The 16145-nt window shown below is 55.9% G+C and overlaps 2 protein-coding genes across 2 annotated transcripts; both read left to right on the top strand.

Annotated features, from left to right (window-relative positions):
• Positions 1–241: 241 nt before the first annotated feature.
• On the top strand, positions 242–2489 carry EXOSC4 (exosome component 4). Its single transcript, XM_033156048.1, has 3 exons — positions 242–448; positions 649–855; positions 1887–2489. The coding sequence occupies exons 1-3, from the start codon at positions 278–280 to the stop codon at positions 2244–2246; spliced, it is 738 nt and encodes a 245-aa protein (XP_033011939.1). The 5' UTR covers positions 242–277; the 3' UTR covers positions 2247–2489.
• Positions 2490–5144: 2655 nt separating this feature from the next.
• Positions 5145–14111, top strand: GPAA1 (glycosylphosphatidylinositol anchor attachment 1). Its single transcript, XM_033156024.1, has 12 exons — positions 5145–5241; positions 5359–5538; positions 6613–6724; positions 6832–6979; positions 7422–7523; positions 7957–8153; positions 8382–8578; positions 9798–9951; positions 10946–11041; positions 11655–11851; positions 12067–12237; positions 13352–14111. Exons 1-12 carry the CDS (start codon positions 5168–5170, stop codon positions 13593–13595), a joined length of 1872 nt encoding a protein of 623 aa, XP_033011915.1. The 5' UTR covers positions 5145–5167; the 3' UTR covers positions 13596–14111.
• The last annotated feature ends 2034 nt before the right edge of the window (positions 14112–16145 follow it).

The following is a 16145-nucleotide window of genomic DNA, read 5'->3' as shown; positions in this document are numbered from 1 at the left end:
GGCGGCGACCCCCGTCTCAGCCCCCGCCCCCTCCGCGGCTCCCTAGCCGTTTCCTGGCCGGGTCAATTCCTGATCCCCACTTCCCGGCTTGGCTGGGGGGGGGGGGCGCAACACTCGGGAGCCGTTTGGCGCGCCGGTTGCGACGTGCAGAGCGCCCCGCGTGGCGGCGGCTGGAGGAAGGCGGCGAAGGGGGCGAGGCCGGCGCCGAAGGGGCGGAGCGGGGCCCGGCTTCCTCCTCCTCCTCCTGCTGCCTCCTCGGGGCGGCGCGGTGCCGGGCATGGCGGGGCTGGAGCTGCTGTCGGAGCAGGGCTACCGCGTGGACGGGCGGCGCGCCGGGGAGCTGCGCCAGATCCGCGCCCGCCTGGGCGTCTTCGCGCAGGCCGACGGCTCCGCGTACCTGGAGCAGGGCAACACCAAGGCGCTGGCCGTCGTCTACGGGCCCCACGAGGTAGGCCGGGCGGAGGGTCGGGGGGGGGGCGGGCCGCCTGTCCATGGGCTCGGCGGCGGCCGGGGATGGATGAAGGGTCCCGGCGACCGCAGGGCTCCCTCTCCTCGCTGGAGGCTCGTGGGCCCCGTCCCGCCTGGGGGGCTGCTGCCCTCGCCCACTTGCCTCGTCTTCTCTCCTGCCTCCCTCCCTCCCTGTGGCAGATGCGCGGCTCCCGCAGCAAAGCGCTGCCCGACCAGGCGCTGCTCAACTGCCAGTTCAGCCTGGCCACCTTCAGCACCGGCGAGCGCAAGCGGCGGCCCCACGGCGACCGGCAGGCGGGCGAGATGAGCCTGCAGCTCAAGCAGACCTTCGACGCCGCCATCCTCACGCAGCTCTACCCGCGCTCGCAGATCGACATCTACGTGCAGGTGGGACGCCAGTCGGGCGGGGGCGAGGGCGGGAAGGCCCACCGGGGGAGACTGGACGGGGGGGGGGTCACAAGAGAAGGGGGCAGTGCAGCCCCCCCAAATCCAGACCAGTGCCCCCCACCCTAATGAATTAGGACTCATCCTTCCCATTTCTTGGAAGCCGCCCAGAGTGGCTGGGGCAACCCAGGCAGATGAGTGGCATATACAAGTGAAACTCGAAAAATTAGAATATCGAGGAAAAGTCCATTTCTGTAAGCAATTGTTTTCATTAGCTACTGGAGTTTAATATATGAGATAGGCTCATGACATGCAAAGTGAGATATGTCAAGCCTTTATTGGTTATAATTGTGATGATTTTGATGTTCAGCTGATGAAAACCCCAAAGTTGAGATTGTGAATTTGGCCATAATAATCACAATTATAAATAAAGGCTTGACATATCTCACTTTGCATGTCATGAGCCTATCTCATATATTAGTTTCACCTTTTAAGTTGAATTACTGAAAGAAATGAACCTTTCCTCGATATTCTAATTTTTTGAGTTTCACCTATAATAGAATAATAATAATAATAACAACAGTATAATAATATAATATCAGCCCAGTCAGATGGGTGGCATATAAGTAATAAATAAATTATTATCATCACCATCACTATAAAAAGCATAATTCAGAATAGCAGTTTACACAACCTGCTAAGGAAAATAAAATAATAAAATTCAAAACAGTAACGATTAATTGCACTTTTATTCAAAATCCAATTAAAATTATTCGGTTTAATTAATTCAACAAGAGGGGCGATCTTGATGCAGTGATCCCAGCTTTGCAAAATCCAATAGCCCTTGACGGCTCCAGCCCCCCTGCCACCCCTTTGCCTCTTTGCCCGCTCTCCCCGCAAGACATAGCCGTGCAAAGTGGGTGCCCTTGCCCCGGGTGTGCTGGGTGCTTGAGGGTCTGGCTCTGGCCAGGTGCCTTGGGTGGGGAGGGGCTCCTTCCGCTGGGTCCTGAGGAAGCCTTTCCTGCGCCTTCCAGATCCTGCAGGCGGACGGCGGGAACTACTGTGCCTCCGTGAACGCGGCCACCCTGGCGGTCATTGACGCCGGCATCCCCATGCGGGACTACGTCTGCGCCATCTCGGCCGGCTTCCTCGAGGACACGCCCCTGGCCGACCTGAACTACGTGGAGGAGGCGGCCGGCGGCCCCCAGATGGCCCTGGCGCTGCTGCCCAAGTCGGAGCAGATCGCGCTGCTGGAGATGAACGCCCGGCTGCACGAGGACCACCTGGAGCGCATCATGGAAGCCGCCAGCAAGGCCTGCAAGGACGTCTACGCCGTGCTGGACCAGGTGGTGCGGGAGCATCTGCGCGAGGTCACTGCTCTGCTGGGCAAGTGAGCCCCGTCCCGGCTGCACTGCGGTGGAAGTCGCCTCCTCCTCTGCCATTCGCTCAGGTGGCCCCAGCTGGATGCGGCCAAGAATCTCCCCCTTCCTCCCTGAACTGAGCCGCTCTCTGTGGGAGAGGAATGCGCAGCTAGGTGCAGGGGGTCTTGCATTGCCTGCGGTGCTTTGCACTAAGCCTTTTTGTACAGGATCGCTTCTTTTTTACATGTCAGAGAATTAAATATTCTTCCAAAGAAAGTACGGAGCGTGGATCACTTGGGCACACGTCATGTGGTTTCCCTTTCTGGCTTCAGCTCAGGACTTAAGAGATTTAAGATTTAAGAGCGGGTGAGCTTTGCCCCCTCCTGACCTGGGTTTCTGTGCAAGTGTCTTCAGTAAACACACCGTTGTGACGCTTGACTTGGCCAGAACAACTCTGGCCACTGGGGGAGCCACAAAAGTGGGCTCCAAAGGCCACACTTGATCTTAGCCAAAAGGCCGAGAAGCGATGGATATGACAGTGTTTTTGAACCACTGTTCCGCGGCACACTAGTGTGCCGCGAGATGTTGCCTGGTGTGCCGTGGGAAAAATTGAAAAATTACTTTATATATAGTCAATATAGGCACAGAGTTAAAAATTTTAACATTTTCTAATGGTGGTGTGCCTCCTGATTTTTTTCATGAAACAAGTGTGCCTTTGCCCAAAAAAGGTTCAAAAACACTGGGATATGATATCAAGGTAGACTTCCTTCCAAACGATATTAAGTATAATCGAGTGATGCTGACACTCAAAGATGACGCTCCAAAGGCCTGTAACTGCACAGCTTAGATGGAGCCATTCCCTCATCTTAGCTTTACACGTGCATAGAAATTAAGTTGCACTCTCAGAGGAAAAGCATGCCTGCATTATCAGAGCTAACCGGTGTTAGAAACTCAAATATATAATCAAATTGCCCAAATGGCACCTTAAACCTAGGTTACGGTTGCCACAATGAAATACCTAGGCACTGCCCCCCCCGGTGGTATATTATTATTATTAATTTAGTTTATATACTTTATATTTTAAATAAAAAATCTCAAAGCGGTTTACAACACATTAAAAATCAAATAAAACAATCCAGAATAAAACAAATTCAAGCTTCAAGGAAAATATTTCAGATCCTTCTCTAAGTGACATTTGGCTTTCCTCATTCACCAACCCGGCATCCAGAGATCTCCACATGATCACCACAGTTGGACCTGCACCAGTTGCAAAACATGCCTGGTGCCTGGTTAGTTTCTAACACTGGAAAGCAGATCTAGCAAAGTATATACTATAACTTCCACTACAGTTCTCTCCAGAAACATCCCATCCACACTGAGTGCCCACCAAGGTTGGCAAGTGCTTATGCCATGTGCTCTTTGCACAGGATGGTGCCTGCAGCAATGACACATGCACCTGGGCTTCTCTGTGCAGTTCATTTTGGCTCTTGGCTGGCATGGCGGGTGACTGGTTCTGCCCTGGGCAGGTGGCTCACCTCTTGGGCCCTTCTAGCCTCATGCTTTGCTTGTGGCCCATATTGTGGAAGACTGCAAGTGAAGAGAGGGGGGCACTAGCCTGGGCAGGAGCTCCTTCAGTGGCCCTGGAGTCAGGTGAGGGGCACATGCCAGTCTCAAGCTTCGAGGGAAAGGGGTTAACCTCAAGGAGGGGCACCAGCACAGCCCCATCCCACGTGGTCTGAGAACTGTTGCCGTGCCACGGAGGTACCAAAGTCAGCAAATAATAAATGCAAGAGCCGTGGCCAGGCCGGAGGGAGCTGCAACATTTCCCAGCAAAGACCTTGGAGGCAACGTGTCCTTGCAGGAGCAGGTGGCAGGAGCAAAAAATGGGCATGTGCGAAACTGCCTTATACCAAAGGATCGGCCCCCCTAGCTCAGGGGATATCTGGGGTGTCAGGCAGGAGTTTTCTGAGCCCCACCTGGAGATGCCAGCAGGGACTGGGCACGGCATGCAAAGTGGAGGTTTTGGGCTCATTCCCAGGCTAGGAAAACATGGGTGTTCAGGGGATCCCTGTTGGTGGCAGAGACTCAGGAAGGGCCTGGCCCTGAGAGGCAGCCATATGGCTGGCACTGAGAGGAGCTGGTGGCAGGGAGGGGGGGCAGGCTGGCCTGGGGCTCCAGGGGGGCTTCGTGGACTCGCCCTTGAGCAAGTCACCCTCTCCGACCTGCGAGACACAGCCTGGAGACCAGGAGCCGGGAAGCAGAGGCCCCAGGGATTGAGGGGAGCACGGAGACAGCTGCCTCCAGCTCCTGGGAGGAATGTGAAATTAAATGAAATTAAAATGCCCCCGGTGGGGAGGGGCGGAGAATCAGAACCGTCAGAGTGGGAAGCGGCTCTCTGCCGTGCAGGAACCACAGCTTCCCTTGGCGAGAGAGGCCCCAAGTGCACTCTGCACACGCTCAGAGAATCTCATTCGACCTTGGGACCGGAAGCCCCGCGAGACCATAGACTCCGCCGTGGGCTAGAGGCGGGACTTCCGGCGGGCCCCCTCGCCGCGCTCGCTCTTCCGCTTCCCCTCCGCCAGGGCCCCGGGAGACGCTCCGGCCGGCTCCTCTCGCTGCTCCCGTGCGCTCGGCCGCCCCGGAAGGAGCCCGCGTGGACGGTTGGTGCGGGAGGCGCCCGGGGGGCGGGGCCTGCTTTTTCTCGCCCCGCCCCTTGTGGGGGGCGGTGGGGGGGTCGCCGTTCTGCCTGTTTAGCCCCACAACGGCCCTGCGAGGGAGGCCGGCTAGAGCGGGGGCGGCCGAGAGGGAGCGGGATTCGAACCCAGGTCCCTGCCAGGTCCGAGCCCAAGGGGGGGGGGACTGGGGACGATGGGGGTGATGATTCTTCTTGTTGTTATTAATGGCGGTGCTGCCCCCTTCTCTTCCCCGCAGGGCCCTGAGCGCTGTGCTTGGCCATGGGGCTGCTCTCGGACCCCTACCGCCGGAGGGCCCTCTCCCGCCTCCTGCTGCGCCTCAACACCCCGCTCTGGTGAGTAGCATCTTGGCAAGAGCTCTGGGGGCTCCCTTGGGGCAAAGCCCCCCTGCCCCTCGCAGCTGCGCAGCTTCCTGCCCCCCAACGGCCTGCCTCTCCTCCTTCTCTCCGCAGCATCATCAGCTTCCTGGCGGGCCTGGGCTGGTTCCTGGGCTTGGCCTTCCACCCTTTCACGCTGCGCATCTACATGTCGGAGAACGCCATGGGCTCCACCATGGTGGAGGAGCATTTCGTCCACGGGGAGCGCGCCCTCTCCTACGCCCGGGAGTTTGCCGGCCACAAGAAGAAGGCGGGGTGAGTGAGGGGGGGGGCTTGGGAGCCCCGTGGGGTGCAGAGGACCACCTGGGCCGCACCCCAAGTGCGTCCGGGGCTGTGCGGGGGGCTGGCACAGCCCCTGATGAACCCAGTGGCTCAGAGGGGGCATTTTGGGGTCTTGCCCATCAGGTTCAGAGAAACCCCAACACTCCCTGACTCTACAAGAAGGAAGGTTTTGCCCCAGTGCAGTCTAGGGCCTTTCTGCACCTGGTGGGTTGGGCTTGGCACACCTTGGCAACTGTCTTCTAACAATGACAATAGTTCTGCATTCTGTGCGTACTTTTCTGGTGCGCGGATAAGCCTTGCCTCCCTTTTAAACTCTTATATAGTGAAGAATATACACGAAAGCTCATACCAAGAACAAACTTAGTTGGTCTCTAAGGTGCTACTGGAAAGAATTTTTTATTTTGTTTTGACTATGGCAGACCAACACAGCTACCCACCTGAATAAATTGTCAGTGTTGAGTGTTCCCTTCCATTGGAGGTCCACCCAGATCCAAGCCTGGATTTCTTCTGGAGACAGTGCAAGATTTTTCCTTTATAAAAGCAGAAATTTCAGAGGTTGAGAACAGGGTTCTTCAAACGTGCGCATGATGTAAAATACGCATGTGCTGAAATGCAGCAGGCAGAGGGCCTTCTCTGTAGTGGCACCCTCCCTGTGGAACGCTCTCCCATCAGATGTCAAGGAAATAAACAACTATCTGACTTTTAGAAGACATCTGAAAGCAATCCTGTTTAGGGAAGTTTATAAGGAATGATGTTTGAGTATGTTCTGATATGTGCTGGGGAAGATGGGTGGGGTATAAATATAATAATAATAATAATAATAATAATAATAATAATAATAATAATAATAATGCAGGAGATCTTATTGTATCTCTCTTCATACTGTGGTGACACAGTGTAGGATAGCTCAGCCAGCCTAACTGGCCCTTCTGCCACCTGATCGAGACCCCCTCTCTTCTCAAGGGGGGCATTGCTGTAAAAGCTGGTGGAGCAGAAGAGGAGAGCTGGGTCCTGACCCGCCCCTGGTGCCCCTTCCTCTCTCCCCAGGGGCATGCCAGTGGCCTGGCTGGAGAAGACCATGTGGAACCTGGGCTTGGAGGTGTACAAGCAATCCTTCTCCCGCACGCTGCCCTTCCCCGACGAGATGCGAGAGAGATACGTAGGTGCCGGGCTTCCAGGCTCCTCCGTGGGCAGGCGGGTGGGCCGGGGTGGGGGCTGTTCCGCTGCTGGGGAGATGAACCCTCGGGGCTGCCCTTCTCTTTGCAGATGGTCAAGGGCACCAACGTCTATGGGATCCTGCGGGCTCCCCGGGCAGCCAGTACGGAGTCCTTGGTGCTGAGCGTCCCCTGCAGTGAGGGGCAGCAGAACAACCAGGCCGTGGGGCTGATGCTGGCGCTGGCCTCCCATTTCCGAGGTGAGCTGGGAGGTCTGGGGCTATGGCTGCCCTTTGCCAGGCCTTTAGAGATCCTTCAGCTGATCACGGCTAAGCTAGAGATGTGAAGGGCGGGGGGGTTGTCCCCGTTCCCCTCTATTTGTTTCCAAAAAAATGGAGTAGTGGAATCCAAGCCAGCTGGAATCCGGGTCAAATAGGCTCATTTGCATTTGTGCAAGATTAAATATGGGTTTTCCGTATCTCAACCTGCCCAGAACTGTAATGCATGAAATTTCCTAGAACGAGACGGGGGTAGGATGCAGGCCCCTCCCCGTGATGCCCCTCCCTGGTTTCCCTTCCCCTGGCTGGGAGGGAAGAACCGGCTCTGCCTGTTGCTTCCTTTGCCCGGGGGGGGGTGATGTATGCCAGTGGTGGGCCTGCCCAGGTGGTTCATGGGGGCTGCTGAGCTTCCCCTCTGTCCTAGGTCAGATCTATTGGGCCAAAGACATCATCTTCCTGGTGAATGAGCATGACCTGATTGGGATGGAGGCCTGGCTGGAGGCTTATCATGATGTCAACGTCACAGGTGAGAGGGCGCTGTGGGGGGGGGATTGCACAGCCGCACTGGGGGAGTCTACCTGGAGCACCTGCTTTGGAGCTGCTTGGGGGGGGGGGAGTCGCTTCCTCCCTCCCTCCCTCCCCTCGTTTCTCCAGAGGGGCCCCCATGTGTCTCCCTGCCAGTTATTTCGCTCTCTCCCCTGCCTGCATTCCCTAGGCCTGGCCCAGACCCCCAACGCCCCTTCACCCAGCCAGCTCTTCCAGGGTCCTGTTATCCAGCAGCAAAGGCTCATCCCCCAACCCCCCTGGGCTTCTGCCCTGCCCTGGCGCAGAACGACTGGCTCCCGTCCTCTGGGAATGAAGGGCATCGCCCCCACCCCCGTGATGCGAACGGCCATCACCCTCATCGGCTTTTATTTTAGCAACCTGGGGCCATCCTTTCTCTACCCCCCCCCACCCAGAGGTGCACTCGTCAGGGATGTTGGGCCGGGCAGGAGCCATCCAGGCTGCCATTTCCCTGGAGCTGAGCAGTGACGTCATCACCAGCTTTGACGTGGCCGTGGAGGGGCTGAACGGGCAGCTGCCCAACCTGGACCTCGTCAACCTCTTCTACTCCTTCTGCCAGAAGAACGGGCTGCTCTGCACCATTCAGGGCAAGGTGGGTGGGAATGGGTGGCCCAGGGGGGCTTGCTGGAGGGGGGCATATCCCTGGGAGACCATTTGGGCCCTGCCCAGAGCCCCCTAGACAAAGGCGGCTGCGGTGCCTGCCTCGCCTCTTTTCCTGTCCTGTCCCTGGGGTGGGTTTCTCAGCTCCTGGGTTGTGAGTGCAGGGAGCTGCTTTGGGCCGAGCCGTGGTGTCCTGAGTCCCCTCTCGGCTCCCCTCCAGCTGCAGCGCTCCGACTGGGACTCCCTGCCGGCCTTCGTCCACTCTCTGCAGACGATGCTTCTGATGGTGCTCAAGCAGGGCTCTGGCCGGCCGCAGGGGGACCACGGGCTCTTTCTGCGCTACCACATCGAGGCCATCACCCTGCGCGGCATCAACAGCTTCCGCCAGTACAAGTTTGACATGGGCATGGTTGGCACGTGAGTAGGAGGCATTGGCAGGGCGTGGGTGCGAAGGACCCAGTTTGGGGAGCAGGCGGCCTTGTGTCGAAGCTGAGAAGGGTTGGGATACGCCCACACCTGCCTCAGGAGGGGGAGGGGAACATCAGAAGTGCATGGGTACTGGATCAGGCCAAAGAATAGCCCATCTAGTCTGCCATCCTTTTCTCCCAGTGGCAGAATGCCCCTGAGAACCTAGGAATCCAGGTAGACTGCCTCTGGACTTGGAGGTTCCATGAGAGCATAAGTGGGGCCTGGTTGTTGGTTCAGGCCAAAGAAGAGCCCCTCTAGTCCAACCTCCTGTTCTCACAGTAGCCAACCAGATGCCCCAATGGGAAGAAGCCCACAAGCAGGATTCAAACCCAGGAGCTGCTCTCTCCCTTCCTGTGCTTTCCGGCAACTGGTTCTCAGAAGCCCTGCTGCCTCTGATTGTGGATGCAGAGCCCAGCATCCGTAGTCCTCTCCTCCTCCATTAATTGGTCCCGTCCTCTTTCTTTCTTTCTTTCTTTCTTTCTTTCTTTCTTTCTTTTTTAAACAGATTTTATTATTTTCTGCATTAAACAACACATAAATTCAACACTTAAACATTTAAACAAAAATAACTAACAAAGAATAAAGCAAAGAAAAAAAAGAAACATAAACACATTAAACAATATAAAAATAGCAAAGAAAAAACCCATACATACCCAAACCAACACATATAATTCATTATTATATTCTAGTTCCTCTCTTCTTTAAAGGGGACTTCCCCCGTGCTCTCAGCTGCATTCTATATCAATATACTTTGGTAACTTTGTAACTAATTTCTTAACATTTACCACAATTCTTAATAATCATAAAGATACTCACTTACCATTTATAAGTCATCACTTAAATAATATATCCTTAGATATCTCTAAACATTTTACAGCATTCATAACATTACTTCTTATGTATTATTTTCCTCTAACATCAACTAGCTAAAGCCATATAAACAAACAAATTCTGCTTCAAATATCTAACTTCTCACGATTTTTTAAATAGTCCTTAAATTTCTTCCAGTCCTGTTGCACCTTCTCCTCCCTCTGGTCTCGGAGTCTCGCGGTCAGTTCAGCGAGTTCCATAAAGTCCATTAATTTCATCTGCCATTCTTCAACTGTCGGTCCCGTCCTCTTTCAAAGCCGAGAATTCTGCCTCTCACTCCGTCGCTTGCCTTCCCCAGGACCCTGGAGGGAATGTTCCGGAAGCTGAACAACCTGCTGGAGCGCCTCCACCAGTCCTACTTCTTCTACCTGCTCCCGTCTCTCTCCCGCTTCGTCTCCATCGGGCTCTACATGCCGGCCTTCGGGTTCCTCATCCTCATGCTGGTCCTCAAGATATCCTCCTCCTCCTCCTCCTCTGTGTGGGGAGCAGGGCGGGGGGCGGAGGGGGGTGTTTCTGTCTCTTGCTGCTTCTGAGTTGGGATCCAGGGCAGGGTCAGAGGGGAAACTCCCACTCGAGGAGCCCAGCTGTGGAGCCACATAGTGGAGGACTCCCCAGGAAGCAGACTGACTGATGGTCTCAGCCGAGGCAGCGGAGTCTGTCTCCAGGAGAGGCTCCTTCTGACCACCAAGCCTTGGGGCCTTGCAGGGAGTCCCTTGGGAGCCCAACTGGCCACGGAGCGCTGAATTCGAGGGTCTCCTGGCCTGAGGGTGGCTTTCTCTGTACCTCTTGGGAGCCACAGGACAGGCTCTGGAGCTTCTGCCCTGACCAGAAGCTGATGGGGCCTGGGGCATCCGCTGTGGGGAAGGTGGCCGGAGGAGACTTCAGTGGTGGGGGCCACAGTAGTGCCAGGCTGCCAGTCCTACCCTTCAGCAGGACAGCATCATTGTGCGATGTTGTTCCTGTGCCAGAAGGAAGAATTTCAGCAAACGCAGCTTCTCCTGTCGCTGGCTGCATCCCTCTGCACTCCTCTCTTCCATGCAGCAACTGTAGCCCATAGGCCTGGCAGCCAAGCCCTTCAGGAACAGCCCTTGTTTCCCGCAGCCCCGATCAGCGGAGGGGAGGCCTCCCTTGGTTGCCCCTGTGTCTGGCTGGCCAGGCCCAGCCTTGCTCTGCCCTGTGTGTCTCCCTCTGCTTGTCATTCATCAGCGGATGCCAGAGGTGCTCTGACAAGAGGTCAAGGGGTGTTAGGTTCCCTGGCATCGCCTTAGCTGGACACTGGAAGCCCACCCCGCTTGCTGCTGCTCTGAATACTTGGGGAGGGGGTGTCTCATGGGTGTCCCCTAGGATTTGGGTGAGGGGGTGGGATGCCTTGTGCTGGAGTTCCTGGCTTGGCTCAACACATCCTCTGAGGTTCTGGCTTTCCCTTGACTCCTCCTCCCTCTTCACGCCCTGGACCTGTGGATGAAGCTGAGCCGGTATGACGTGGACCCAGATGACCGGCTCTGCGACGGAGACCAAGGTCCTAGTCCTGTTGCTCCGGAGGTGAGATGATGTGGCGGGGAGTGCCGGTGGCCCTGGGGAGGGGAGGGGAGAAGGGACTTGGTGCGCACTGCAGAGCTTTCCTGCCCTTGGGGGAAAGGACCTGCATGGGCATTTCTCGCCTCTTGCAGTCACCCTGCACAGCCCATGGGTGCTGCTTGTCTGCTTCTGGCCCGGCCAGTCCTCTCACACTGGCTGCTTCCAATGGATGGCATGGCCAACAAAGAGAGAGCACCCCAAAAAGACATGGCTGGTTGGAGAAGAGAATGGCTTGGGAATGTGATGCTCCCTGGACACATTGAGACTAAAATGCGCTTGAAGATCCTCATGTGTCTGCAGGCCCTGAAGAGCCCGGCTTGCCCTCCCCCTCCCCTCTTCTACCCTAGGCCAGGCATGCTGTGGGGGGGTCAAAGTGGTACTGCTTTTCGGTGCAGTTGCTGCACTTGTTCCAGCAGAGATCCCCAAATGCACAATGAGTTGTTCTTTGGAGGAAAGGGTGGGGTTGTTTTCGCCCCCTCCAAAAAAAGCCACACCAGCCTTAGCCGCAACGTCTGGCCTTCTCATCCTGGGAGGGGGCCCTTCTTCTGACCCCCCTCTGCCCTCCTGTCTCACCCAGGAGCCCAAGCCCAGCCTTCTGACGCTGGTGCCCCCGCTGCTGATCTGCCATGCCACGGGGCTCGCCCTCTACTTCGTGCCCATCCTGGGGCAGCAGGTGGCCACACAGCACTTCCCTGTCTCGGAGTCGGAGGCTGTGGTGCTGACGGTCATTGCCATCTACGTGGCGGGGCTGGCGTTGCCCCACAACACGCACAGGTGACGGGGAGGGAGGGGAGGAGACGGCCAGGCCAGGGGTGGACCTCCGGTGTGACTCTTGTCTGCCCCGGCACAAAGCAGGGAGAGGGCAAGACGTGTAGAGCTTCAGGGGTGCCTGATTGGCCAGCGCTCTCTGGGGCAAGGGCCAGGCTGCTGTTTGTGGTTGTGCTGTGGTTGTGCCGCCTGCAGACTGGCTCTGTCTCTCTGCCCCGCAGGGTCCTGACGGGCTCGGGAAGCGACCGTGGCTGGATGACGCTGAAGCTGGTGTCGCTCCTCTACCTGGCCATGCAGCTGGGCTGCATAGCCCTCATCAACTTCTCCCTGGGTTTCCTGCTGGCCGTCACCATGGTGCCTGTCGCTGCCCTTGTCCAGCCCACGGGGCCCAAGTACGTACGACGTGGGGCTGCTTCCTGCTTCCCTCTCTGCCCCCACCCCACAAGAACTGGGCTGCAAAGGACAGGGATCGCCAGATGGCGGGGTGTCACCTTGCCCCTCCTCCCCCTGAGCTCTGCCCTCCAGCTACAAAGGGAGACGGAGGCCTTTCAGTGTTGCTGGGAGTTCGCAGCTGCCCTCTAGCTGCAGCCAACACATCGGGGGGGGGGGTGGCAGTTGTAGCCTAACGGCATCAGTTGAGCAATTGCAGCCTCCCCATCCCTGGCCTAATGAAGTGGCTGCATCCCCCCTCTTCTGGGCCAGTTCTTCGTGGGGAAAGCCAAGGGCCTGTCCAGAGGAAGAAGCAAGAAGGCAAATGCAAATTTTGTTTCTGTATGTCGGGCTTCCTCAGGACATGCAAAGCGGAGCTGCCTGCATCAGGACGATGTGTTTGGCCTTAGTTTCAAAACGGAGATACACATAGTCCTATTTTGTCCAAAAGGTGCTTTGCAGGAGTACAATCCTCCCCATTATCCTTCTGTAGGGGCGTTGCGGAGTTTGGGGGTGCAGAGTGTGTCCCCAAAGCCAGCTTCTCCGTTTTTCATTTGTCCTGTCCTTCAAGGCGGTGGGTGTTTCAACCCTGTCCATGGCTGAGGAAGGAACAGTTGCTTTAGGAAGGTGGGGGTTATTGGTTTGTTTTTGTTCCTCAGTATCGGTATCAAACTTTATTTTGGTCACAGACTTGCATGAGATTAAAAATACTGATAAACCGAATGCATAAGACTTAAATCAGGTAAGGGATAAAAACTAGTAGTTAAAAGGTGATTATATCATACATAACTTAAAAAGATAGAAACAAGGAAAAACAGTTAAAAGTGACTATAATGGAGGGAGCGTGAAGGAGCACAGATCTTGCATTTGGGGCCTAGTTTGTGGCGCAAACCATCCTTCGACGAATGTCTGTCATGGCAGTGCAAAATCTAGCAACTGAGTACGTAACATCTGGGTTTTCATCTTGAAGTAGCAGGGAGATAGGAAGTTGTTCTGTGCGACTTGGAAATGTTTTTCTTCTGGTTTTTATTGTGTATTCTGTGTTTTTATCTTTCTTTCCCTGTTTCCTCCCCGCAGGTACCTCTACGCTGTGCTGCTGGTCCTGGTCACGCCAGCAGCCACCCTTCTCTTCTGCATCTTCCTGTACCAGGAGCTCATTGAGTACCCCATCTCCCTGCTGGAGGGCTGGCAGCGCTTCTTACAGGCAATTGCTGAAGGGCTGTTGGACCACCACCTCTACGGCTCCATCGTCTTCCCCTTCATTGCCATCTTCGTCTACCCCTGCTGGCTTCTGCTCTGGAATGTGCTTTTCTGGAAGTAGCCCCCTGACGCTGCCTCCGTGCTTGAACTGGCCTGCCCAAATCCTCTTTGGGCGGGACTTCCCTGGGGCAGCCTGGGGAGATGTCCCTTCCATCGTGCTGGGTGCCATTGTGATTTCTGAAATGTGAAACTCAGGGGCAGGGGCGTGAGGCCTCCTAAAGCCATCAGCTGGAACTCTGTAGGGGATGCCTGCTTGGGGAATATCCTGGTCTTGTGGGATTTGACGTCTGCGGCAGCTGCAGCCACTTTTCATAGTTCTGGGTGTGGGGCGGGCTGGGCAGCTGCTCAGAGCTTGCAGGAGAGGGGGAGCTTGGGCTGGGGTAACTGGATCCTGGTTCTTTTGTGGTGATAGCCAGAAGGGCCCTGCCTTACTTAAGGCATGAGTGTGACTCTTGGGGGCAGGAAGCCAGCCTAGAGTGTGGCTGGTCCTTTTCTTGGTGGCTTTGGCTTGCACGTGGACCACTTGGGGCCAAGAACCAGCTCTGATGATAGCAACGTGAGAGGGTACTGGGGGGGGGGGGGTTGGGAGAGTGGCTGTGTACAATCTTTAAATAAAAATAAAGACAAAAGGTTTTGATACAGCGCTTGCACTTATTTTCGTCCTGACTCCTCACCAGAAACACAGCTCTTGGGGCATCTACTGACAATTCAAAATATCAACCATAACCTTGCACTTAAGATGCATGAAAAAGTAAAGCAAAGCAGCAGCTGGCCCCGTTATAACTGGGGGGGGGGTGGCTGGACTGCAACTCCCATCAGCTCCAGATGACAGGGCATGCTTTTATACTGCTGCAGTTTCACTGGTTTCATGTTGTCTTTTTGTTGTAATGATACTGGGTTTTCTAATGATACTGGTTGGTTTTACGTTGTACCAAGCTTAGAGATTTTTTATTTTATTTTGTTATTTATTAATTAAAGTGGTATACTGCCCTTCATCTGTGGATTTCAGGGTGGTTCACAACAGGAAAATACAAGATTCTCTCTCTATAAAAAAGAACAAAACAAACATTTAAAAGTTATTCAGCCCAAGGCCTAGTGGAAGAACGTTTTCGCCTAGCATCTAAAGGCATATAATGAAGGTGTCAGGCGAAGCTCCCTGGCGGGAGAACATTTCACAGACAGGAAGCCAGTACACACTTTGAATTGGGCCAGGAATGAGCACCTGCTCCTGGGCAGATTTCTCCCTGTGCCTCTGCCAGCCTGAGATGCGGGAGCAGAGGGTTGGGGCTGCAAGGCAAGACTTAGAAGCAGCACATACTGACCCCACTGACCCCCTTTTCATGTACAACAAAAGGAGGCGCTGGGGAAGGTGAGAGGCTCCCGCCTGAAGCCCTGGAGAGCCATTGCTGCCGGTCAGTGTCAGCAGTACTGACCTGGATGGACCAAGGGCTGAGTCTAGAAGACAGCTGGGTAGGCTCCTTTCCGCTTTAACCCTTTAATGACGAGGGTCATTAAGGGGTTAAAGCGACGGAGCACGCCGTTCCTAGAGGGGACATAGAAAGCGCAACGAGATGACACTGTAGAGCGGCTCCTCCCCGACTGGCCTCGCCAAGAGGAGGGGCGGGAGCTGGACGAGACACAAAGCGGGCTGCACTGCAGGGCTGTCGTTGGCCGGCACCCCTCTCGTTTCCAGCCACGACGAGGAAAAGACTCAGCGGCGCTTCTCCATCTCAACGTGGAAGTGTCCCATCTGCAGGAGGAGAAGGCCCTCTCTTGACTTTTTGTAGCTCTATGGGGATACTTTCGCCTTCCCCATAGATCTACACATATGAAGAGTGACACGCAGCCTGATCTTCCGGTAACAATCAATAGAAAAGCCGGCCTGGCATAGGAACCTAGGAAGAAGAGCCCCCCAGCTGGATCAGGCCAACGGGGCCCATCGCGTCCTCCTGTCTTCTTCACAGTGGCCGACCAGGTGCCCCGATGCAGCACTCTCCTCCTCCTCCATGGCATTCCCAGCATTACTACATCCAACGGCGCAGACAAAAGATAGCCGCCCTCCATGAATTTGCCCAATCCTCTCTTAAATGCCATGGGGCTTCGTCCTGCGGGAGGGAGTTCCACAGTTTAGCTTCCTTTTATCCGCTATGGCTCTCCCAGCTCTGGCCGCCCCCCAGCTCAGAGGGCCACCAAGGCGAGGAAGGGCCTGGAAGCGCAGCCTGATGAGGAGAGCCGCCTCCCAGCCTCTCTCTCTCAAGGGCTGCCCCGCGGGAGAGGGAGCCTGCTTGGCTTCTCCTGCTCTGGAGGGCAGGACTCGAACCCGTGGCTTCAGGGGGCAAGAAAGGAGATTCCGCCTGAACATCGAGAAGAACTTCCTGCCTGCCGGCGGAACGGGCTCCGTTCCTGGGAGGCCTTGAAGCAGAGGCTGGACGCCCACCCGTCCTGGGCGCTTTGGACTAGATGCCCCCTGGGTGTCCCTTCCTTCTCCGATTCCTCCCTGCCGAGAGCCCCGCCTCTCTCTCCGCCTCTTTCCTCCAGGGGGAGGAGCCTCGGGCCGGGAAGCCCCGCCCCGGAAGTGACGACGGTCTGTTGCCTCTTCCGGCGCGCGGTG

The sequence above is a fragment of the Lacerta agilis genome, chromosome 7, assembly GCF_009819535.1.
Source record: "Lacerta agilis isolate rLacAgi1 chromosome 7, rLacAgi1.pri, whole genome shotgun sequence".
Classification (NCBI taxonomy): Eukaryota; Metazoa; Chordata; class Lepidosauria; order Squamata; family Lacertidae; genus Lacerta; species Lacerta agilis.
Note: the sequence above shows the minus strand (reverse complement) of the source record. Positions and strands in the feature narration are given on the sequence as shown.

Bases quoted from the DNA above. Each gene is read 5' to 3' on its own strand.
- EXOSC4 (XM_033156048.1), top strand. From the start codon at position 278: ATGGCGGGGCTGGAGCTGCTGTCGGAGCAGGGCTACCGCGTGGACGGG. The intron at 449-648 runs GTAGGCCGGGCG...TCCCTGTGGCAG, and splicing joins TCGTCTACGGGCCCCACGAG to ATGCGCGGCTCCCGCAGCAA. The intron at 856-1,886 runs GTGGGACGCCAG...TGCGCCTTCCAG, and splicing joins AGATCGACATCTACGTGCAG to ATCCTGCAGGCGGACGGCGG.
- GPAA1 (XM_033156024.1), top strand. From the start codon at position 5,168: ATGGGGCTGCTCTCGGACCCCTACCGCCGGAGGGCCCTCTCCCGCCTC. The intron at 6,725-6,831 runs GTAGGTGCCGGG...TTCTCTTTGCAG, and splicing joins ACGAGATGCGAGAGAGATAC to ATGGTCAAGGGCACCAACGT. The intron at 8,579-9,797 runs GTGAGTAGGAGG...TGCCTTCCCCAG, and splicing joins GACATGGGCATGGTTGGCAC to GACCCTGGAGGGAATGTTCC.